At 45.9% G+C, this 23,110-nt stretch overlaps 1 protein-coding gene and 1 pseudogene across 3 annotated transcripts; one reads left to right on the plus strand and one right to left on the minus strand.

Annotated features, from left to right (window-relative positions):
- Positions 1 to 6,940: 6,940 nt before the first annotated feature.
- On the minus strand, positions 6,941 to 8,409 carry LOC101332413 (STE20-related kinase adapter protein alpha-like; annotated as a pseudogene).
- Positions 8,410 to 17,968: 9,559 nt separating this feature from the next.
- On the plus strand, positions 17,969 to 23,110 carry IDH3B (isocitrate dehydrogenase (NAD(+)) 3 non-catalytic subunit beta). Of its 3 annotated transcripts, XR_002179551.2 has the most exons (13): positions 17,970 to 18,041; positions 18,161 to 18,241; positions 18,353 to 18,451; positions 18,550 to 18,670; positions 20,569 to 20,629; positions 20,707 to 20,839; positions 20,940 to 21,073; positions 21,164 to 21,266; positions 21,356 to 21,502; positions 21,742 to 21,836; positions 21,950 to 22,010; positions 22,699 to 22,896; positions 22,990 to 23,110. XR_002179551.2 is itself a non-coding variant. In XM_004317991.3 (12 exons), exons 1-12 carry the CDS (start codon positions 18,006 to 18,008, stop codon positions 22,783 to 22,785), a joined length of 1,158 nt encoding a protein of 385 aa, XP_004318039.1. In that variant the 5' UTR covers positions 17,970 to 18,005; the 3' UTR covers positions 22,786 to 23,110. The 3 variants fall into 3 exon arrangements, 2 of the variants coding, with proteins under 2 accessions (XP_073648898.1, XP_004318039.1); XM_004317991.3 differs by having other exon boundaries at positions 22,699 to 23,110; XM_073792797.1 differs by lacking the exon at positions 21,356 to 21,502 and having other exon boundaries at positions 17,969 to 18,041; positions 22,699 to 23,110.

Below are 23,110 nucleotides of genomic sequence, written 5' to 3' on the forward strand. Positions count from 1 at the left end.
GAAGACATGAAATTCCTGGATCAGAGACAGAGAACTTTATTACTCAAAGCAAAGCAAGTAGCAAGAGCATCATGCTTGCATCAGTTCCTCTTGCCCCCACTCCCAAGTCCCATAGGGGCAGTGTGAAGGAGCCCTGCGGGTGCTCTGCATACAAGTGGGTTTGTGTTGCATCTGAGCAACAGGAGAATGGGGGACCCACCTCTTTTATAGAAGGCAATAAACAAGCTCTTTGTCCTGGAGAGAGAAATTACTTTGTTCCTTAAGGTTGCTGTATGCACACACAACCCTGAGAAATAGTGCAGGCAGAGTGGTCAGGACCTTATATTCTTGGCATGCCACGTAAAAACGTGCAGTGATGCACAGGGCCTGTGGTGTCCAAATTCTTTCAACAATTGGCCCTACACATTCTTGGCTGAACTTGACAATTCACATGAATATGCCACTCCATTTGCCACACTGTTTAGTCTGATCAAATAGAGGCTGAGACCAAATCTGCTCAATCTGTCTCATACAGAATTTAATTAAGGCTACTATCAATAGAACTTCAAGAAGGAAGATGAGGCTAACCTGAAGTGTTGGCTTCAACCATGCCACCCAGGGTCCCAGATTCAGTCATCTGTAAATCCCAAGGGGATCAGTAGGTCTTATTTCAGACAGCCAGGATATAGTCTAAACCCAGGTTATTATCCACTAAAATTCTCACAAGTGAATTTTAGACTAATCTGCTGATCTTTGGTGTCATTGCCAATAATTATAGGAGGCATTAGATGGGCCCAAAAGTACTCCCCATCCCTGATGGAGAGACATTCCATGGCCCACATACAAACACACACCCCAATAGGTTACGTGTCATTCCAGTTTAAGATTTCTTGTTAAATCTGATTTGCATCACCATGTGGTTAAGCCACATGGGCAGTGTCACCAAATAGTTGCAAGCTTAGTTGCCATGTAGGAAGCAAGGCCACCCAGGTGACAGGAAAATTATGTGCATTTGTACCAGTTGGATTGAAACAAGGTTGTGCTGGATGGCTGGATGATGTGTTTGTACTACCAGCACAGGGAAGGGGGGAGGTTCCATGTTCAAGAGCTGCCGCTGATGGCAAAGGGCACAGCCAAATTGTTTCAGACCAGCCATGCCCACATGGGTTTCCTGTTTCCATAGCATGTGGACAGGATGACAAACCTAGAGGGAAGGGATCAGATTGCCAGCTGAAACTTGGCTCATGTGAATGAGGTGATGGTGTTGCTAGGCTGCACTGCTGCATCTAGGGGACAAAGAGAACACTAATCGTCCCCCCTCCCTGTACCTGCTGGCACCTAAGATGTCTTCTCGCCAGTCCTCCATAGCCACGGAAGCAGTGTATCCCACGCCAGTACCCATATCTTCACCTTTTCCCCAGTATTCCCCTACTCATACCCTGACCTTTTAATTGGAGGGGCCAGGTGTGAGGGGAGCAAAATATACAGAGACCCCTTCTATTGATATATCCCACCTTGGACTGTGTGCGCCACTGTAGGGGGACTTGGTAAGCAGTATATTCAACCAAGTGGTCATTACATTTATGATTCAGGATCACGTTAATCCACCAAGAGAATCTAGGTGGCTAAACCAGAATTAAGTTTGAACCCCCTAGGCCCCCTTTTGCTAATCTGACACCTGGAGGTTATACCACCTTGGTTAGCCTGGGATTGTTGTTAGGGAGAAAAAAGAAGCACCATGCCCAGGAATAGTCAGAATCCCAAATCTTCCTCCACGCTTTTTGTCCTGATCATTAACTAGGAAATGGCTGAGAGGAGATGATCCTTGTCTGGGGATGGCTGCATTCAGTGACCACACTGCCTCACTGAGGTGTGTGGACAAAAGGAGATGAGGGAAGTAGTCAGAAGTTTTTGTGTTTATTTTTGAGGAGGCCATTCCAGTGCTCAATAATACAGGGTGCCAGCAGGTGGTAGGGAGTATGGCACAGCCATTGGATACCTTGACTATTGGCCCCTGGTTGAGTGGCTTTTGCAACGAAGGGTGCATCACTGTCAGGCTGTAGATGATCTGAAAAGCCAAAAACTTGACATGGCTTAGTTACAAGGGCCACAATGGTGGTGGCCAGAGTCTCCTGATCAGACTAGAACAGCAACACTGTAACTTGAAAATGTGCCCCAGAGCAGTGAGGCACCAACGATAGTCCAAAGAAGGGGTCAAAGGTCTGGAGTAGTCAATCATCCAGGAGTAGGTGGGAGCAATGCCCTGTGCAATGTGGCCTCTTTACTATAAGACAAACAGCTCAACTTTTGGGAGGTGTCACAAGTCTGGTAGGTAGTGGTGGCTTCTGCATCAGAAACATATAGTTCTTTACTTTGTGCCCCATCCATGATGGTGGATGTGTTGCTGCGTCTGGTGCAAGGATGGATCCAGGCAGCGATGGTGGTTGTATGGGCAGTACAGGCTGGATCAACAGCTTGATTTAAGTTGGTCTTATTAGAGAAGGGCCCTTACCACAGGCATCTCCATGGGAGACCCAGGTTGTCTGATTGGCAGCTGAATTTGTTTCCACAGTTTGCAGCTCCAAAGAAGAATGCCTTTAATTTGCCAGTCTTGCAGACAAGACAGCTAGGCCGTTGGCAACAGCACAAAAGTCAGTAAAAATGTCCTAAGTTTCTTCAGGGGAGGTATTGGCCAGGACTATGAGCACTGCCTTGAGTTCTGCCCATTGAGCAGAATGACCATGCCTGCTTCTGATTCTGCATAGCTGATGCTGAGGTTGAACATGGACATTGCTGGTGTGCTTGAAAACCAGGCAGGCACTTAGGGGACCCTCTGTGAACTGAGGGTCCCATTGAGCTAGCAGTTATGCTTCAGGTGATGAAGTGAGGAATAAAGTTTTTCCCAAAGGGATTGCTGCCACCCTTTCATGTAAAACCCAGATGTAATGTTAGAGCTAGGTCAGGTGTGCTCTTGAATACAGTAAGTCCACTACATACGAACCTTCAAGTTGCAAACTTCCAAAGAGGCGAACGTGTGTTCCCATGTCCAATCATGTAAGTTAGTTCACGCATCTGGCGTACATCGTCACATGCGTGCATCCTCTACACAAGTGGTTGTGCTTTGTGTACTTTACTGTACAGCATTGTATAGAGTACGGTAGTATAGTATTTTTATTTCAAGCCCAGGATGTACAGAAGCAAGAGTAAAAGCAGTGGTGATGTAGCTGGTACTGCTAAGAAGCGCCAAGTGATAAAGATGGAAACAAAAGTGAAAATAATTGAGAGAGTGGAGTGAGGCAAAAAGATGGTAGACGTCTCTTATTCTTATAACATGAATCATTCAACCATTGGCACGATTCTAAAGAACAAGGACAAGATCATGGGGCATGTGAAGTCTGCTGTGCCAATTATGTCAACAATAATATCGAGGAAGCGTGGAAAAGTGATGGAAGAGGTGGAGAAACTTCTCAGTGTGTGGATACAGGATCAGCATCAGTGTCAAGTCCCACTCAGCTTAATGCTGATTTAAGAGAAAGCTAAAAGCCTTTATGAAGACTTGAAGAAGAAACACAGTGAAGAATCAGAGGGTGCAACTTTTAATGTCAGCCATGGTTGGTTTCATTGCTTCAAGGCTAGAGCCAACCTTCAGAACGTAAAAGTAAGTGGCAAGGCAGCGAGTGCAGATACAGTAGCTGCCTGGGAATTTCCTGAAACACTTCCAGAAATTATTGATGAAGGCACATATTTACCCGAGTAGGTTTTTAATGTGGATGAGACAGGACTGTACTGGAAGGGGATGTCAGACCGAAGTTGCATCAGTAAGGAGGAAAAGTTGATGCCAGGTTATAAAGCAGCAAAGGATAGGCTAACTCTGTTGTTTGGTGACAATGCCTCTGGTGATGTGAACCTGAAGCCTCTCTTAGTTTATCATTCAGAGAACCCAAGAGCCCTTAAAAACATAGCCAAGGGCTCTCTTCCTGTTGTATGGAAGAGTAACCCCAAAGCCTGTGTTACACAGGCCATTTTCCAGGACTGGTTTTTCCACCACTTTATCCCAGAGGTAGAGAAATATTGCTTGGAGAAGGACATCCATTCAACATTCTTTTGCTGCTCGACAGTGCTCCAGGCCACCCCCCATTCATGGACGACTTTCATCCCCATGAATGTCAAAGTAGTGCATCTGCCACCAAATACCATGTCGCTTATCCAACCTATGGACCAGGGAGTTATAGCGACTTTCAAGAAATATTATTTACGTCACACTTTTCGTCAGGCAGTAAAGGTGAGTGACGAATCGGGAACAACTTTGTGACAATTTTGGAAGGACTATAACATCTACAAGGTCATAAAAAACATTGAATTTGTTTGGCGTGAGGTTACGGCGGTCACCATGAACGGGGTTTGGAAGAACCTTTGCCCACAGTTTGTTCATGATTTTCATGGATTTGAGAAGTTGGATGAAGAGTCCATAGAAGTCTTCAGCAACTTAGTGACCCTCAGCGAGAAGCTGCAGCTTGTTCCGCAAGAGGACGACTTCATTGAACTCTTTGCTGCGCAACACGAGGGGCTTACTAATGAAGACCTGATGGAATTGGAGGCCCAGAGAAAGCATGAGGAGAGACAAGAGGAAGAAGAAGTAACTGAAGAACCGAAGAGATTCACGACGTGGGAAATGGCAAGTGGGTTTTCTTTATTTGAGGAGACACTGTTAGTTTTTGAGGCACAGGACCCGAATGTAGAATGGTACACGAAGTTTGCAGGAGCCATTCAGAATGCAATCCAGTGCTACTGTGTCATCTATGACGAGAAAAAAAAAAAAAAAAAGAGCTGCTACCCAGACATCACTGGATCGTTTTTTCAAGAGGGTAGATAGAATTGAATCCAGCAAGGAACCAGAACCTGTGCCATCAACGTCAGGCGTGAATGAAATTGCAGCTTGCCCTCCATCTCCTATTGCTGATGATCCTTCAGCTCTACCATCTCCCACCTCCTCTCCCTCCTCCAGTCAGTAACTCTTCTTGCCTGTTCACTCGATGCCAGCCCCTGTATTCCAGCTGTTGTACTGTACTACTGTACTTTTCAAGGTACTGTACTGTAAGATTAAAAATGTTTTCTTTACTTTTCGTATTTGTTTTTTATGTATTATTTGTGTGAAAAGTATTATAAACCTATTGCAGTACAGTACTATATAGCCAATTGTGTTAGTTGGGTACTTAGGCTAACTTTGTTGGACTTATGAACACATTGGACTTATGAACGTGCTCTCGGAATGGAACTCATTCATATGTAGGGGACTTACTGTATAGCATTTCCATTTGACTAGCAAGGCCTTTTGTTCGTCCCTGGATAGCCACCAAATCCAAGTTTACCCATCCCCAAATGGGAATGTCAGGTTGAAGAGTCACAGGACTTCTATGGGTCAGTAAGTAAGAAATTAGCAGGTTCCAAAAGGAATGTACTTGGTGACTGTGTCCGAAAGGTGATGCTGTTGTGCAGGAAACTGGCCTCCTCTGAGTAATCGTGACCACTGAGTCTATTTCTTCCCGTTTTCCTTTCTCTTCTTGGAAGCTTATAGGGTTTCTCCTGGACCATCTTGGAGGATTCAGGAATCACCTCTGTACATACAGCAATCCCTGAATGAGCGAATCCCCTCTGACACTTATGGGCATTCACAGTACAAACCTGTACAAACATCAGTACCAATTATACTTCCAGCAGTGGCAGCTCCAACAGCAGTACACTGAATTGACCCAAAGGACCCACCGTAGGGCCAATTTAATTTCCTGTCCCCACTTTAAACTTTGCTCATAGCCCGTCAGCTGAAATTGGGTACTTTTTTTTTCTTCCAGTTTTACTGAGATATAATTGACATTCAGCACTGTATAAGTTTAAGGTGTACAGCACAATGCTCACATACATCGTGAAATGATTATCACAGTAAGTTTAGTGAGTATCCATCATTTCATAGAGATGCAAAATTAAAGAAATAGAAAATATTTTTTCCTTGTGATAATTCTTAGAATTTATTCTCTTTCATATATAACATACAGCAGTGTTAATTATATTTATTGTGTTGTACATTACATCCCTAGTACTTATTTATCTTATGGCTGGAAGTTTGTACCTTTTGACTACCTTCATCCAATTCCCCTTTTATACCACCCCGTCCCATAACCACAAATCTGATCTCTATTTCTATGGATTTGTTTGTTTGTTTTTGAAGTATAAGTGACCTACAACACTATGTGAGTTCCTGTTACATGACATAGTGATTTGATATTTCTATAACATTTCAAAGTGATCACCAATATAAAGTCTAGTTACAATAAAGTCTAGTTACAATATGTCACCTTACAGACATAAAAACCTTACAGAGGTTTTTTTTGTTTTTTTTTTCCTTTTGATTCTCTGGAAGTTTTAATTTGTTCTGTCAATGAAACTCACACGGCATAAGGACTTAGGCCCTCAGGCTAGGCAAGACATCATGGCCCTTGGAAGAAGCACCAAGGCTGCCTGCAGGAGACGGTAAGATGGACTCTTGGTGGGAAAGGAATGAGCTACACAGATGAACCAAGGGAAGGTTTTAGGGGTCAGGGCCCAAGTGAAAAGGGGGATGAGGATGGACTGCCATAGCCTTAACCTAGTGCTTAAAAAGAAAAAATACCCTTCCCTTCAGTTATTAGGGAGAGGTATGAGTGGAGGGGTTTCTTATTGCTTGCCCCTCCATGGACCTATAGGATCTGAGAGCAGGGGAGAAGAATGCAAGCAGGCTGGTAGGAGAACCAGAGTGAGAAGTCACACAGTTCCCTGGGTGGATGAGTCAAACCCTGGGCTTGGACTTCAGCCCCAAGGGCCAGAACAGCATCTCTTTCTTCTGAAGAGGTCAAGTCGCCTGAGCTCACAGGACTAGGAATGTCAGATTTCCAGCCCCTCCCGATCCATGGTTGTTGGGATTCCCTTGTGTCTCAAAAGCCTTGGAGCAGTAAAGAAAAGTTTCTCTCCAGGAATTTCTTTCCCAGTTAGTAAGCAGCCAACTTTTCTGGCAGAAATGTCCTTTCTGCCCAATCTGCCCCCAGGAGGGTGGGAATGTGGCTAGCCCTCAGGAAGTGTCCCAGAGGCTCATATGGCCCAGGATGGAGAATGTGCACCTTCTTCAGAGGCTCAGAACTCCCACTTGTCCACCTCCAGCTCTTCCAGGTTTGTTACCAGGCCAAAGATTCCACTGTGATCCTGAGACTGGCTGCCTTCAAAATTGGTGATGGGGGTGACAGGACAAAGCAACTCAGGCAAAGCCTCTGAGGCACGTCGCTTGATCAGCTTGAAGAAAGAATGGTTCAGGAGGGTGCAGGCACTTGGTCTTACATCTGGGTTGTGCTGAAGGCACTGCTCCACAAAGTGGTGGAAGTGGGGTGAGAAGATGCGGTGATAGGGGTGGGACAGTGAGTTGCCATTGGAGGTCCTGGGGGTGCTGGTGGTCAGGCTATCACTCAGGCCAGAGTTGGCCACTGAGCGCGAGATGCTCATGGTAAGCTCCTGGGCAGGGATGGTGCTGGTGTCCAGCAGGCAGGGCACAATGCCGTTCAGCTTCTCCAGTAACATCTGGGGGGCAGGCATATCCTTTAAAGGGGACATGGCTATTGGCCAGTTCACAGGCTGTGATTCCCACACTGTAGATGTCAAACTTGGTATCATAACCCTGAAGATTCTGCTGGAGGACCTCTGGGCTGAGCCAGGGCAGAACCTTGATACTGTACTTGGTAAAGTCGTGGACCACACGCTGCTGCTGCCCGTGGCTGATCATGCTGAGGTTGCTGCTTAAACCGGACAGGTAGACCTTCCCATCTGTGGAGATCAGAACGTAGGTGCCTGGCTTTGACACTCCTGTGCATATATCCAATGTGGTGGATGTAGTCCAGGGCCTTGAGCACCCCCTGCAGGATGTAAGCAATTCACAGCTCATTCATGCTGTCCATGAAGTATGTACAGATGAGGTCCTTTGCAGAGACATATGCCATGAATGATGTGATAACCCACAGCTCATTGTCTGTAACAAAGGTGGCTTGATATGGCAGGATATTGGGATGGCTGAAGATCTTAGAGACATGGAGCTCCCCTTGCAAGTATGTCACCAGCTCATTGGAACAAGCTTCTAGGTTAATCCTTTGTACAGTCACATACTTTCCCATTGGTTTGTACCTTGCTAGATTCACTGTCATCAGGTCCTCGAATCCTTTGCCTGTAACGGTGAGTAGCTCATAACACCCTCCCTCTGGCAGAAAGCTACTCATGATCTCCTGTTTAGTGAAGGATGCTATCGACTCTGAGCTTGCCTCGTTGGTCTCCATGGTTCCAAATCTCTTAAGCCCTCAACAATGAACTTTACCGAGACCAAATGGCTAATTCACTCTATTTACTTACAAGAAAAGACATGAGTTCCTAACATGTAGACCTACTTTAATTTCAAAAATTTAAACCCAGCTCCACCTCCTTGGTTTAAGGCTATACCAACACCAGGCCAATTGCTGGGAGGCCAGAGTTATTGACAATATTCCCCATACTGTACATTTCATACCACTGATTCATTTATTTTGCAACTGGATGTTTGTACCTCTTAATCTCCCTCACCTATTTCTTTCCTGCCTCCACCCCTCTCCCTTCTGGCAACCAACTCTTTGTTCTCTGTATCTATAACTCTGTTTCTGGATTCCACATATAAGTGAATTCATACAGTCTTTCTCTGTCTGACAATTTCACTTACCATAATACCCTCTAGGTCCATACATGTTGTTGCAAATGGCAAGATTTCATTCTTTTTTATGGCTGAGTAATATTCCATTTATTATATATACCACATCTTCTTTATCCACTCATCTAAGTGGACACTTAGGTTGCTTCTATATCTTGGCTATTGTAAATAATGCTGCAATGAACATAGGGGGACATATATCTTTTTGAACTAGTGTTTTTATTTCTTTGAGATAAATATCCAGGAATGGAATTGCTGGTTTATATGGTAGTTCTATTTTTAATTTTTTGAAAAAAAAAAACTCTCCATACTGTTTCCATAGTGGCTGCACCACCACCAATGGCATACAAGTGTTCCCTTTTCTCTGCAACCTCGCCAACATTTGTTAATTTATTGTCTTTTTGATAATAACCATTCTGATGAGTGTGAGGTGATATCTCATTGTGGTTTTTATTTTTTTTCATAAATTTATTTATTTTATATTTTATTTTTGGCTGCATTGTGTCTTCATTGCTGTGCTCGGGCTTTCTCTAGTTCCGGTGAGCAGGGGCTACTCTTTGTTGAGTGCACGGGCTTCTCACTGCAGTGGCTTCTCCTGTTGTGGAGCATGGGCTCTAGGCACGTGAGCTTCAGTAGTTGCAGCACGCAGGCTCAGTAGTTGTGGCTCACAGGCTCCAGAGCACAGGTTAAGTAGTTGTGGCGCATGAGCTTAGTTGCTCTGTGGCATGTTGGATCTTCCCGGTCCAGGGCTCGAACCTGCGTCCTCTGCATTGGCAGGCAGATTCTTAAACACTGCTCCGTCAGGGAAATCCCTACCATACTGTTTTGATGACTGTAGCTTTTCTTTCTCAAGATTGTTTTGGCTATCTGGGGTCTTTTGTGTTTCCATACAAATTTTAGAATTATTTTTTCTAGTTCTATGAGAAATGTCATTGGTATTTTGCCAGGAATTGCATTGAATCTGTAGATTGCATTGGGTAATATGGTCATTTTAACAATATTAATTCTTCCAATCCATGGACATGGTGTATCTTTCCATCTGTCTGTGTAGTCTTCAATTTCTTTCATCAGTGATTTATAGTTTTCTGAGTACAGGTCTTTTACCTCCTTAGTTAGAAGTATTCCTAGGTATTTTATTCTTTTTGGTGTAATTGTAAATGGGCTTGTTTTATTAATTTCTCTCTTGCTGACAGTTCGTTTTTAGTGTATAGAAACGCAACAGATTTCTGAAATTGGGTGATATTTTTACCTTATGGGAAAACAGACCAAGGGGTTTAATGTGTGTGGATCAGGAGCTACTGCAACAGCTTCAGGAGATCATGGTATTCCAGAAGGGAGAGCAGGAAGTGCTGGGTGGCAGGAGAGGCTAGTTCATGGCAGGGGGCAGGCAGCTGGAAGACTTTCATTTTCTCTTGGCCTCTGGCTTCAGGGTTGGAGTGCCACTGCCTCCTCCCTCATGAACCTCCAGCATCAGTCCAGGGAGAACCTGAGCCCAGGACCATTTCTCCCCCAGTCCACACTGCATCCCTGGGTGCCTTCAGCCACCCCTGCCTGCATCCATCCACAGGACTGGATAAGATGCTGACATGGACATTGGGTTTGTAAGGGTTTGAGATCCTCAGCTCCATGAAGTTCCCAGCATACTCTGCTATTTCATCAAAGCAGCTGAGGGTGGAGTGTGGATGGGAGAGAGGGATAGGGAGCACAGGGTCAAAGAGTGGGTCTGTGCCAGTAAGCAAGGCTTTGTGTTTGTTCACTTTGGGTTTGAATGCCATTTGTGGGGCTCAATCAAATAAACTTGTAATGTTTTTGGCTTATCTAAAGCTCTATTCCAAACATCCTGGCTGATGCCATTTATTTCAGCTTTGGGGACCCTTTGATTCAGCAGCCTCATCCACATTGACTTTTGGGTGGGGCTGTGCAGCTTGCTGCCCCATTGTCATAACATCCTTCCTCCTCCTGCATGGGGGAGAGTGAGCAGGAACCAAAGCACCATTCAGGTGGCTTGTTTCAATCCTGCCTCTCACTGCTTAGCCTCGTTGACAGGTAGGACAATGTGAGACGCTCACTCTAGCCACCCTTACCCTGCCACCCACTGTTTGGGTGAGAGGATTCACTAACATGTGCCAGGGAGTCTTTTCATATCCCCTGATCTGGTCCACAGGGTCCTTTGTCCTTCCTATTCCAGAAAGCCATATCTCTGTCAGCACCCTATCCTCATTGCCAAAACTGTCAGGGTCTGGCATTTGAATTTACCCTGCTGATAAGTGAATAATTAGCCTCTTACTGTTTCATAGATGCTGGCCAAGATGAGACTCTAGTGACAGAGACAAAGGACTTTATTACACACGGCACATTAAGCAGCATAAGCATAATGTTTACATTGGCTCCCTTGCCCCCCCAAGTCCCACAGGGGCAGCATGGAGGGCCCCAGTAGATGCCATGCATACAGTGGGTTTGTGTTGCATCTGAGTAACACTGAGCTTGGGGAACCCACCTGTTTTATAGCAGGAAATAAGCAAGCCTGCTTTTTGTCCTAGAGGGAGGTATTACTTCATCCCTCAAGGTTGCTCACTACAAACACAAGCCTGAGAAATGGCAAAGAGCAGTTAGGACCCTGTATCCTTGGGATACCCAGGAAGACTGGGCAGGGACGCCAGGGCTCATGGCCGGTTGCCTCTCCTAGTAGTTCCTACTCCATGTCCATTTCCAGGCCACGCTTGTCTCTTTTTTAAAAGCTCCGTTTCTCAGTCCTGATCAGCAGTTTCTGTTGCCCTTCTCTAGTCTGCCCAGACTGGATCATGGCAGCAGAAACAAAGAAAAGAGAAACTCAAGCTCTTTTTTTTTTCCCCACACTGTGGCACGTGGGATCTTAGTTCCCCTACCAGGGATCATATCCACATCCCCTGCATTGGAGGCATGGAGTCTTAACCACTGGACCTCCAGGGAAGTCCCCCCAAGCTCTTTTAAGATCACAGATGCAAAAGACTTAAATAGATCTTAGCAGATAAAATACAGCAGTATACTTAAAGAATAATATATCATAACCAAGCTTTTCTAACATATAAGGATGGCTCAGCATTAAAGTTTATCAATATGTATTAACAGATGCAAGGATAAATTTCATTCATTCATTTAGCAGATACATATGGGCCCAGGGTTGACAAAAATGACAAAATTCCAGCCCTCAATGAACTTACATTCAAGTGAGAGACACAGACAGAAAACAAAGAAACAAATACATAATATGACATCTAGTAGTGACTGGTAAAACTGAGAAAATAAAGCTCCAGTGAAGTGATAGATATCAGCAGTTTCACATGGTTTCACCTAATATATATGTGGGAATTTAATATTTGACAAAAGTAGAAATTCTTATCTGGAGGAACAGATAAATGATACTGAGGCAATTAGCTAAACTTTCAGAAAAAATAAACATAGGTATTTATATTTCACCTTTTATAAAACTACATTTCAGATAAATTAATGACCTAAACCAGAGAAACACACAAGACCATAATAGCATTAGAAAAAATGTTGGAGAATATGCTTATCACCTTAAGGTACAGGAAGCCTTCTGAAATGAAAGCTAGAGCATTGGAGACAGACTGACACATTTCTTTCTCTATCATGTGGAAGGAGAGAAGTGGTGTGTGCAACTGGCAGGAAGTGTCATTAAAGGGATGGGGGACTCTGCTCTCCCTCTTCCCTGTCCTCCTTCTTGCTGGGTGGAATGCATAAATGGTGCCTGGAGCTGGAATAACTGTCTTGAATCAACTTGGGAATGAAGACCTTGCAAGGTAGACCAACAGGATAATGAAGTCTGAACCTCTGACAGGATGGAGGCCAATCCAGCCCTGAACCAACTATCACTGAACTCTTATGTGAGCAAGAAATAAAGCCCTTTCTTGTTTGGGTTGTGGTTATGTTGGGCACTATCACTTTGCACCTGAATCTAATCCTAACTGATACACCTTCTCAGCCCTAGGTGAAAGATCATGATTGTTTGTGTAAGCCACTGGTTCTCAACTCTGGTTAACTTTTACAGTTATCCAGGGAGCTTTTAAAGAACACCAGTATCTCACCCCAGACCAATTACATCAACACCTCTGGTGGTAGGGTCCAGACATGGGTATTCTTAAAAAGTTCCCCTATGAGTCTAATACGCAGTCAGACTATGAAGAATTAGTTTAAGCCAATAAGGACAAACTTCTTCCCCTCCTTCCCAGTCTCCCTTGTAGTAGGAGAGGTCATGGACCTAGTTCTGGCCTGTGCTACCTAAGTGGAAATCCGCGGGATTTTTTCTGGGATACTGTTTACATTTCTGATAAAAAGGAGCATATGTGGCTATGACTGTTCTTTCTCCCCCTTTCTAGCTTTTTTTTTTTTTTTTTTTTTTTTGCGGTACGTGGGCCTCTCACTGTTGTGGCCTCACAGGCTCCGGACGCGCAGGCTCAGTGGCCATGGCTCACGGGCCCAGCCGCTCCGCGGCATGTGGGATCTTCCCGGACCGGGGCACGAACCCATGTCCCTTGCATTGGCAGATGGACTCTCAAACACTGCACCACCAGGGAAGCCCCCCTTTCTAGCTTTGAATCCAGAAGTGTTGTCCAGAGCCACAGCAACCATATATGGTGAGTATGAGGCACCAAGGATGAGGATACTAGACAATACACTAAGGCTGACAGAGTGAAAATTTCGAGAGCCTGGATCTCAGGGTGCATCACCACACAACTAAACCAATCCCATAACTCCTTACCTTCAGAAAAGAAGTGAAAAAACCCAACAACGCTTATTTGTTTAATGAGTTTTCTGTTTATTGCAGCAGATCACATTCATAACAGAAACATATACAGGTGTTTTGGATGCACTTTTGTAACATTTATCATGTGTACAAAAAAAATTGTACACAAATGTACACAGCAACATCGCTGGTAATAGCCCAGACTAGAAATCACCTAAGAATCCATTGACGTGAGAAAACCTCAATAAATTTAGTAAATTCACATTATATAATACTATGTAGCAAAGTAAAACAATAAGTCTGCTCATTTTCTAAAACATGGTATCTTAGATCTCTAAGACATGGTGCTGAGGGAAAAACGTAAATTATAAGACAGTAAGTATATAGAGTATGAAACCATTTATTCTGAAGCACACACCCATACACTAAAAACAATACTATATATTATTCCGTACGTGTAAGGGGGTGTGCTTGCATATGGAAAACGTTTCGGGGGAGACAGCTAGCTGCCTATAGGGACAGGGCAAAAGGATTGGGGCTGTGGCTGGGGTGGTAAGAAACTTTGGCATTATTTATAATTTATAAATTTTTTAAAAAGGAATGTAATCATTTACCTACTGTCCAATTAAAAATACTCAAGCAAAATTTTATATTAAAATTAACAAGAGGGGCTTCCCTGGTGGCTCAGTGGTTGAGAATCTGCCTGCTAATGCAGGGGACACGGGTTCGAGCCCTGGTCTGGGAGGATCCCACATGCCACAGAGCAACTAGGCCTGTGAGCCACAACTACTGAGCCTGTGCGTCTGGAGCCTGTGCTCTGCAACAAGAGAGGCTGCGATAGTGAGAGGCCTGCGCACCGCGATGAAGAGCGGCCCCCACTTGCCACAACTAGAGAAAGCCCTCGCACAGAAACGAAGACCCAACACAGCAAAAATAAATAAATAAACTCCTACCCCCAACATCTTCTTAAAAAAAAAAAAAAAAGGTAATAGTCTAAAATTAACAAGAAAAAAGAAGTTCTACTTTTTGGGGACTCTTCCCACTGAAATCACGTTTCTCATTCTCTGCCATCTCTGACCTCTTGGTCTCTCCTGTTCATCAAGAGCAGGCCCCAGCTCCTGGATCCTAGCCTTTCTCCTGCCTCTGCCATGACACTATCCTAGGTGACTCCCACGGGGACACAGATGACCCAATGTAGGTCTGAGTCCTCTCTGCAGAGGTCTCCTTGAGCTCTCTTTGGGATCACTCCCATAGTCCCATCTGGGACTCCTCTATCACTGGCATCTGCTCCATTTCCAAAACGGCTGGTGGAGACGCCCTCCTTTCCTTCCATCTTACTTGCTCAGTGACTCCCACGAGCACTATTCTGACTATTTTGGGATCTTTGATCCTTTTCTCACCTTTCTATCCATTAGATCACTGTCTTCACTTCCCTCCCGATCCCATTTTGCCAACACCCTCAACTCTCTTGTACCTCTCTCTGGCAAAATACATCTTTAGATGAACCCAAGTGTTGGCTTTCTCCATGAAATCACACATAATCATATCATGGTAAATTCATGGTCACCATTCCAACAGTGTCCTTAGTATTGCTTATTAATCCCTCTCCATTTCTCTCAGCTCTAGAACTTGAACCAGTCTTACTCACTACTCCTTACTGTACCTCATCTCCTCAAACATGCCTGCTCTCCTCACTGGGTCCCAGTGCACCATGGCCATTCTCACCTCCACAGAATAGTAGCTGCCTTCTCCAGTTCTTTTTTGCCAGCTGGTGCATCCAGTCCAACTGCTTCTGGTGTTGGTCATTAACTGCTCACAGCTACCCACTTCTCTGGGAGGGTTGTCCATGGTCAATGGAGCCTCCAAGAGCCAGAGATGCCTGGAAGATTAGCCCATGCAGGGCTGAAGCAGAGTTACTAAGCCTTGCCTCAAATTGGGACAACCCTGAGACATCATTCCTGCTCCAGGGCTCCCCAGAACAAGCTGAGGTAGACTCCAGCTGAGGCTACATCTTGCTGAGCTCCATCCCCTGCCCTCTTCTTAGGAAAGGATTCTAAATGCACAAACCAAAACAAATAGGATTACAAATAAAACTCATTACACTGATAATAATAATGCAACCTTGTAATACAGTGCTATTTGTGCTGCTTTATTAGTGCATTAAATAACAAAATCTAGCATTAGGTCAAATAATGTCAAAGTAGAGATCAGAGTAAAGGATATTTCAGGATATCTGCCACAACTGAAATGCGGTATGAATTATAATTTCTATTAGTGACAAAGTCAAGGGTACTAAAGGTAGCACTACAATTTCACTCTACATTCATAATGATAGGAAATACTAAATTTCAGTTAGAGTTTAGTGAGAATAAAGATGTGATTTTTTTTGATTTTCCCCTTCCAAGTTCATGGTACTGGTTTCTATTCATGGACACCTGGAGCTCTGGTTAGGACCCCATTCTGGACAATTTATAGGCCTAGGAAACTGACATTCAATTCATCCAGCCTCATACTGAACACTCATATATGCTTCATAACAGTTAGAAGGGACAAGATGGTTTAACCTCCCTCACCTGCCCAAGAGTCTGGTTAAGGAACTTTTCAAGGGTCCTGACTGAACTTCCCTATTCTCAGGTAGTATCAGCGAGAGATGCCTTAATAGGGACTCGAAGTCCAGGAGAACTCACCAAAGTCACCAGAAGAACACAATGGCCTTAGACAGTGATGGTCACATTTCCTTGGCCTGAATCAACTGGCATCCTTCATCAATTCCTTTCACCCTTTTGACAACCACATGGTGTTATACCAATTAGCAGATGTTGTTTGTCAGGCTGGGCTCAGATCTGTGCAGAATTTAGGGATGGAAATAATGTTGTAGTTGCCCTCAAGAAAATTAATATTTTCTGGGATGAAAAATAGATTATCAGAAATTAGACCAAGACGGCACTCTCTTCTTTCCCACCCTAAATTTCCTAAAGTAACAGAAAATATGGTTTTTAAAAAGTGTAAATCTCCCACTTTTTCTCCATTAGAAAGAGTAACATTTGGGGCTTCCCTGGTGGCGCAGTGGTTGAGAGTCCGCCTGCCAATGCAGGGGACACGGGTTCGTGCCCCGGTTCGGGAAGATCCCACATGCCGCAGAGTGGCTGGGCGAGTGAGCCATGGCCACTGAGCCTGAGCGTCTGGAGCCTGTGCTCCGCAACGGGAGAGGCCACAACAGTGAGAGGCCCGCGTACCACAAAAAAAAAAAAAAGAAAGAGTAACATTTGGAAGAGAAAAATGGTGGTGGATGGCAATAGCAGTGTGGAACCGGTAACTAGGGAGTCTAAGGAGGCAAGATGGTGTGAATGTTTTCTGGTTTTGATTCTGGAGATGGAGGAGTATGTCATATTAATATTATACATTGATAAATTATTCAATTAGCTACAATATTAACAGCTTTTTCAGGTGTTCAAGCACTTTTCATGTGTTCAGGTTTCTTACGCATTTATTATCTAATTTAAATCTTTTCACCCAACAGTAGAGAATGTCCTTCCTAAAGGAATGCAGAAAAGAGACACAAAGCTTGTGCTTTATCCCCAAGATTAGAACCACTGCATTCTTTCCCTTGGGCTGGGAGAATGCTCTGCACCTTTTTGGATGGATTAGGTATACAAATCACCTAGTTAGTGGTTCGTAAATCTGTGTGTATTACCTGGGGGAGCCTGTTAGACATGTATTTTCTGGCGCCCCAATTCTGAGATTTGGATTCAGCAAGTCTGGGGTGACACTCATAAGTCTGCACTTTTAACAAGTGCCCCTGGTCCACTTGTGTCATCTGTTTTAGCCATGTCGTTTGTAAACAGCATGTGACTGGAAATTTAAAAATAGGTCTTCAATTCCCTTTTAGTCACACTTACAAGCTTGTAATTTCTGTCTCCAATTACGATCCTGCTCAGAGGAGTTCAGGCCTAGGATACACTATTAGGGAAACAACTGTCAGAGCAAAGAACAAGCCCACCTAGGAAAAAACAACAAGGAAACTTGATTAATACAGAGTAACCGGGCAGGCTAGGAGACTGAAGAAGCCAGACACACACACCTTCTCCCATGGATTGTGTGGCGTTCATTAATGCCTTTAGTGTCGGACATACGATTGTTCAGTGAGAATTGATTAAAAGAATAACAAATACGTGGACACATAAACATTAAGAAAAGACAGATTCTCCAGTATTGTTTTTCAACTTGTTATTAAACTCGTTTGATAAAATAAAACCTCATATTCGCCTTTAATGTTATTTTGAAGTTTCAACATAAATACGGTGTCTGAAAATAAAGCAATAGACAAAGCGGCGCTGTGCAGCATCACGGTCCAAGGGAAGTGGTGAGTAGAAATGGATGAAGGCGGAGGAAGAAGAAACGGAGGAAGAAGAACGGATGGGAGGTTTCGGCTGGAGAAAATGAGCTTACCTCCCAGCATCAGTCCCGGACCGGAAATAGGGGCGCCGGGCCGCGCTGGCTTCCGGCGTCATTTCGCCGCGACTTCCTGTGGAGAGCATGGCGGCCCTTGGCGGTGTCCGCTGGGTGACCCGAGTGAGGCCCGGGGCATGCTGGGGTAGGCGGGAGGGCGGCGGGTTTGTACCGGGCTCACCGAAGTATTCGGGGAGCGAGGCTCCCAGATCCGACCTCAAAGGTTTATGTGACTGTCGTAGACGCTGGTCGCCGCCCCGAATCCCGGGGCATGGAGGAGCCTGTGTACCTCGGCCGTAGTGCAAGCCGCCTCGCGGAGCCAGGTAAGTGCAAGTCCGGCTCCGGTCTGGCCCACGCCCCGACCCCTCCTCTCCTGGCCTACCCCAGGACTCCTGCCCCAGCCCCAGCTCTAGCTCTGCTGACCCCGCTCGCAGGGCGAGGACGTGAGGGTGGAGGGCGCCTTTCCCGTGACTATGCTACCGGGAGACGGCGTGGGGCCTGAGCTGATGCACGCTGTCAAGGAGGTGTTCAAGGTGAGTGGCCTGGGGAGTCAGCCAGCAGGGGCGATGGCCTGGGTTGGAAAGGACTTACTCGATTCTGACCCTGCGATTTTTGACACCTGCCCCTGAAGGCTGCCTCTGTCCCAGTGGAGTTCCAGGAGCATCACCTGAGCGAGGTGCAGAATATGGCATCTGAGGAGAAGCTGGAGCAGGTGCTGAGTTCCATGAAGGAGAACAAGGTGGCCATCATTGGTATGCGTGCCTCCTTGCTACCCCACCCATGTTAGTTAAAATCAAACGAATAAATGTTCATTAATCTTACCTCAGCACACACATAATACATTAACTCTCCCGATCTCCCACCACTGGATTGGTGGCCATCAGTGAGAGCCCAGTTGGAAACCCAGGAATTGAGAGATCGTGTGCCTCTCATGCTGTCTATGCAGGAAGGCTCCATGAGTTTGTAGTCTGTCATGGGGCTACATTATGGGTCACCAAGTCTTGTTAACTGTGTTTCTAGAATGCCATTTCTAGCTGCTTCTTTTCTTTTGTCTTCCCTTCTGCTTTCCTACTGTAATCACCTCATTAGATTTTTTGGCTTTCATTTCTGCCCCTATAGTCCATCCTCTACAGCTCTTTTCTTGGAAAAACCAGCATGACTTTCAGGCCCAGCCTTAGTGTAGGAGAGTAAGCTCTTTATGAGCTGACCCTCAGCTTTTCTGCCTTTGTTTCTACAACACTTGTTGTGTGCTTTGGTCACACCAGACTATATTAGTTTCCAAATACATGTACTGTCTTGACTTTTGCTGTTTCTTCTGCCACAGTGTTCTCCTTTTGGTGCCACCTGTCAGAATCTTCCTCACTCACTGTATTAGTTTCCTAGGGCTGCCATAACAAATTACCACAAACCTGGTGGCTTAAAATAACAGAAATGTATTCTCTCCCAGTTCTGGAGGCCAGAATCCTGAAATTAAGGTGTAGGCAGAGCTCCTTCTGAAGACTTGGGTAGAATCCTTCCTTGCCTCTTCCAGCTGTTGGTGGCTCCTGGCAGCTGCTGGTATTCCTTGGTGTTTCTTGGCTTCTGGATACATCAGTTCAGTCTCTGTCTCTGTCTTGATATGGTTTTCTCTACTCTGTGTCTGTATATCTGTTTCTTCTTCTTTTCTTGTATAAGGACTTGTCATGGGGTTTAGGACCTACTTGGATCCAGTGTGATTCCATCTCAAGATCCTTAACTTATTATATCTGCAGACACTGTTTTCCCAAATAAGGTCACATTTACAGGTTCTGGGGGTTAGGACATGGGCATATCATTTGGGTGGTTCACTATTCAACCTAGTACACTCACTCAGCCTAAGGTCTGGCTGAAGTGCCAGCTGTTCTATGATACTTCCTGATGTTACCAGAGGGAATTTCTTCTCTGTGCTCCTGTGCGTGTTGGTAATATCTCTCCCATTGTATTTATCATTTCTTTCATATTAACTGTCTTCCCCCAATGCATTGTTTGCCCCTTGAGGACAGGAATTTGTGTTTTTTGGTTGATATCCCTAGTACCTGACACATGATATTCAATAAGTGCTGGTTGAAAAGATGTCAAATACATAGACATAGAAACATCAAGAATGGTCATGGATCCCCTAGATTGTTTCTCAACCTATTAAACCCAGGCTGCTTTTTTTTTTTTTTGAATATATTTATTTATTTATTTATTTTGGCCGCACTGGGTCTTAGGTGCGGCACACGGGATCTTTAGTTGTGGCATGCATGTGGGATCTAGTTCCCCGACCAGGGATCGAACCTGGGCCCCCTGCATTGGGAGGGGCGAGTCTTACCCACTGGACCACCAGGGAAGTCCCGAAACCCAGGCTCTTTGATAACATGAGAAAATTCTTTTCTGTCCTTTTAGGTCATTTTGAAGTTTCAACATAAATTAAATTTGGTGACTAGAAGTGAAACAGTGGGCAAAATGTTTCTGGTTTTAACTACATTATTTTCCTTTGCCCCGTGCCTCCAGAGGCATTTAATGTCACTCATTTGGGAGTGGGAGATGGGAGTCTGGGGGGGATCACTGAGGGGATTGGACACCAATCTGGGTTCCCTTGGGCTTGGCCTGTGCCTAACCACCCCCCACCTCAACTTTGTTTATGCAGGAAAGATCCACACCCCGATGGAGTATAAGGGGGAACTAGCCTCCTACGATATGCGACTGAGGTAGGTGGTGGGAGGACATGGGTGAGTGGGGTACTGGGGCACCAGGCACAGTGCTCATGGCTCTGCCCCATCCCCAGGCGTAAGTTGGACTTGTTTGCCAACGTAGTCCATGTGAAGTCACTTCCTGGGTACAAGACTCGACACAACAATCTAGATTTGGTGATTATTCGAGAGCAGACAGAAGGGGAGTACAGCTCTCTGGAACACGAGGTGAGGCCCTAGAAATCGCAGAGGGCAGGGTGAAGGGGGGAGAGAGGCACAGCTCCTTCCCTTTTTTCTAGCGTCCCCCAGCTGCTTCTCTCTTACACAGAGTGCGAGGGGCGTGATTGAGTGCCTGAAGATTGTCACTCGAACCAAATCTCAGCGGATCGCAAAGTTCGCCTTTGACTATGCCACTAAGAAGGGGCGGGGCAAGGTCACAGCTGTCCACAAGGCCAATATCATGTGAGGGACGTGGCTTTGCATGGGGTAGGTTCATGGGAAGGTAGCTCCCTGCACTCTTTCGGCTGAATGTTCCCTTTGGTCCATGGACAGGAAACTGGGGGATGGGTTGTTCCTGCAGTGCTGTGAGGAAGTTGCTGAACTGTACCCCAAGATCAAGTTTGAGACAATGATCATAGACAACTGCTGCATGCAGGTGAGGCCCTCCCGGTGTCCCCATTCTCAATGCTGAGCAAGGCAGGGAATAGGATTTACGTCTCCTCCATGCCCACATTTTGCTCCCAGCTGGTGCAGAATCCTTACCAGTTTGATGTGCTGGTGATGCCCAACCTCTATGGGAACATTATTGACAATCTGGCTGCTGGCCTGGTTGGGGGAGCTGGTGTGGTCCCTGGTGAGAGCTACAGTGCAGAGTATGCAGTCTTTGAGACGGTGAGTGAAGTCACCACCTCCCTCAGCCCTCTCTGTGCCCTTCTTCTGACCTCAGGTCCCCTTGATAGCTCTCCCCCAGTGCATCCTCCTCCTAAGTGACCCTGGCCTGCTTCTGTCCTCCCAACCCTTACATCTTCTCGGTGTTCCTGGCTTGACCTTTCATCCTAATGCCCTTCCCTGACCTCAGCTTCTGCAGAATGTCTGCCCCCAGTGACTCTGGCCTGCTTCTCTTTCCACAGGGTGCCCGGCATCCATTTGCCCAGGCGGTGGGCAGGAATATAGCCAACCCCACGGCCATGCTGTTGTCAGCTTCCAACATGCTGCGGCATCTCAAGTAGGTCACTGTCAGCCCGGGGAGGCAGCTGGCTGTTGTTCGGGGAGCACAGGTGGGGAAATCAGGGGGATGATGTGGGGGGAATCTCAGTTTCTTTCTGTCCACATTGACAGTCTCGAGCATCATTCCAACACGATTGCAGATGCGGTGAAGAAGGTGATCAAAGTCGGCAAGGTGAGTTTAGAAAGGCTGTGGGGTTTAGGGTCTCGGCAGGACTTTCTGGGGAACCTGAGTTGGGGCCTCCTTTCCCTCCAGGTCCCAAGAGCCTCTGCTCTCTGCTTTTCCCCCAGTCCTGTCAGGGCTGTTCATTTCCCTTCTCTTGGCTGTTTCATCCTCTTGATCTCTCCTTTGCCTCCTAGTTCCCATCTGCTATTCCCTCCTTCCTGCTCCGTCCATTGGCACTTTTAATTGGCCATCTTAATGCAGAACTTGCAGCTTCCTAAGGGGAGATGGAGGAGCAGAGGGAGATAGCTGGCAGGATGAGGCACCAGTGCCACTTCCTCCACACCTGGAAGCCCATCATCTGCCATTCCCCTGCCAGTCATCTGTGCTTCCACCTGGTCTTCTCTATTTCCCCCGAGGCATCCTTCTCCTGTCTCCAATCTGCATTTCCCTTCTCACTCATGCTCAGCTTCCCACCATCGCCCAGGCCACAGCAGAACTCGGAACAGTGGCTCTGGCCCTCAAAAGACAGGAATGGATGGGTCCATGCTCTTCCAAACCTGGCCACCTCCTTGCATCTCTGCTGCATTGTCTTCTTTTTCTGGCCTTGTCACCCTCTTTGGATTCCATTTCCATCATACTTCCCTGCCTTCATGGGCTCTCTTTTCTTCCCCACGGCTGTTGCCGGTGGTGGCTGTAGGTGCGGACTCGAGACATGGGCGGCTACAGCACCACAACCGACTTCATCAAGTCTGTCATCGGCCACCTGCACCCCTATGGGGGCTAGAGCCCTTTATTCCCTCCAGCCTCACAAGGACCATACACCTCCCTTCAGTACAGTGGACCAGAGAAGAGCCCTAAACCTGTAGACGATTATCACCTTCTGGGCAGAGCCTAGGTTGTCTGGGGCTGGCTTCCTTAGGGAACTTAGGTGGTGGGGGGTTAGGGATGGGGCCCAGGCCACAGAGGTGATGACAGTTCTCCCCCACAGGTTCGAACTTCTCACATGGGTGGTTATGCCACCTGCCAAGACTTCACTGAGGCGGTCATTGGTGCCCTGTCCAACCCATAGGTCCCACCATGTAAGGTGTCCAATAAAACATATGACATGA

This window comes from Tursiops truncatus, chromosome 15 (assembly GCF_011762595.2).
Source record: "Tursiops truncatus isolate mTurTru1 chromosome 15, mTurTru1.mat.Y, whole genome shotgun sequence".
In the NCBI taxonomy this organism is placed as follows: domain Eukaryota; kingdom Metazoa; phylum Chordata; class Mammalia; order Artiodactyla; family Delphinidae; genus Tursiops; species Tursiops truncatus.

What these genes read in the sequence shown, in the direction of transcription:
- IDH3B (XM_004317991.3), top strand. Translation starts at nt 18,006, where the DNA reads ATGGCGGCCCTTGGCGGTGTCCGCTGGGTGACCCGA. An exon ending in AAGCCGCCTCGCGGAGCCAG is followed by an intron (nt 18,242 to 18,352) that starts GTAAGTGCAAGT and finishes CCCCGCTCGCAG; the next exon opens with GGCGAGGACGTGAGGGTGGA. An exon ending in ACAGCTCTCTGGAACACGAG is followed by an intron (nt 20,840 to 20,939) that starts GTGAGGCCCTAG and finishes TCTCTTACACAG; the next exon opens with AGTGCGAGGGGCGTGATTGA.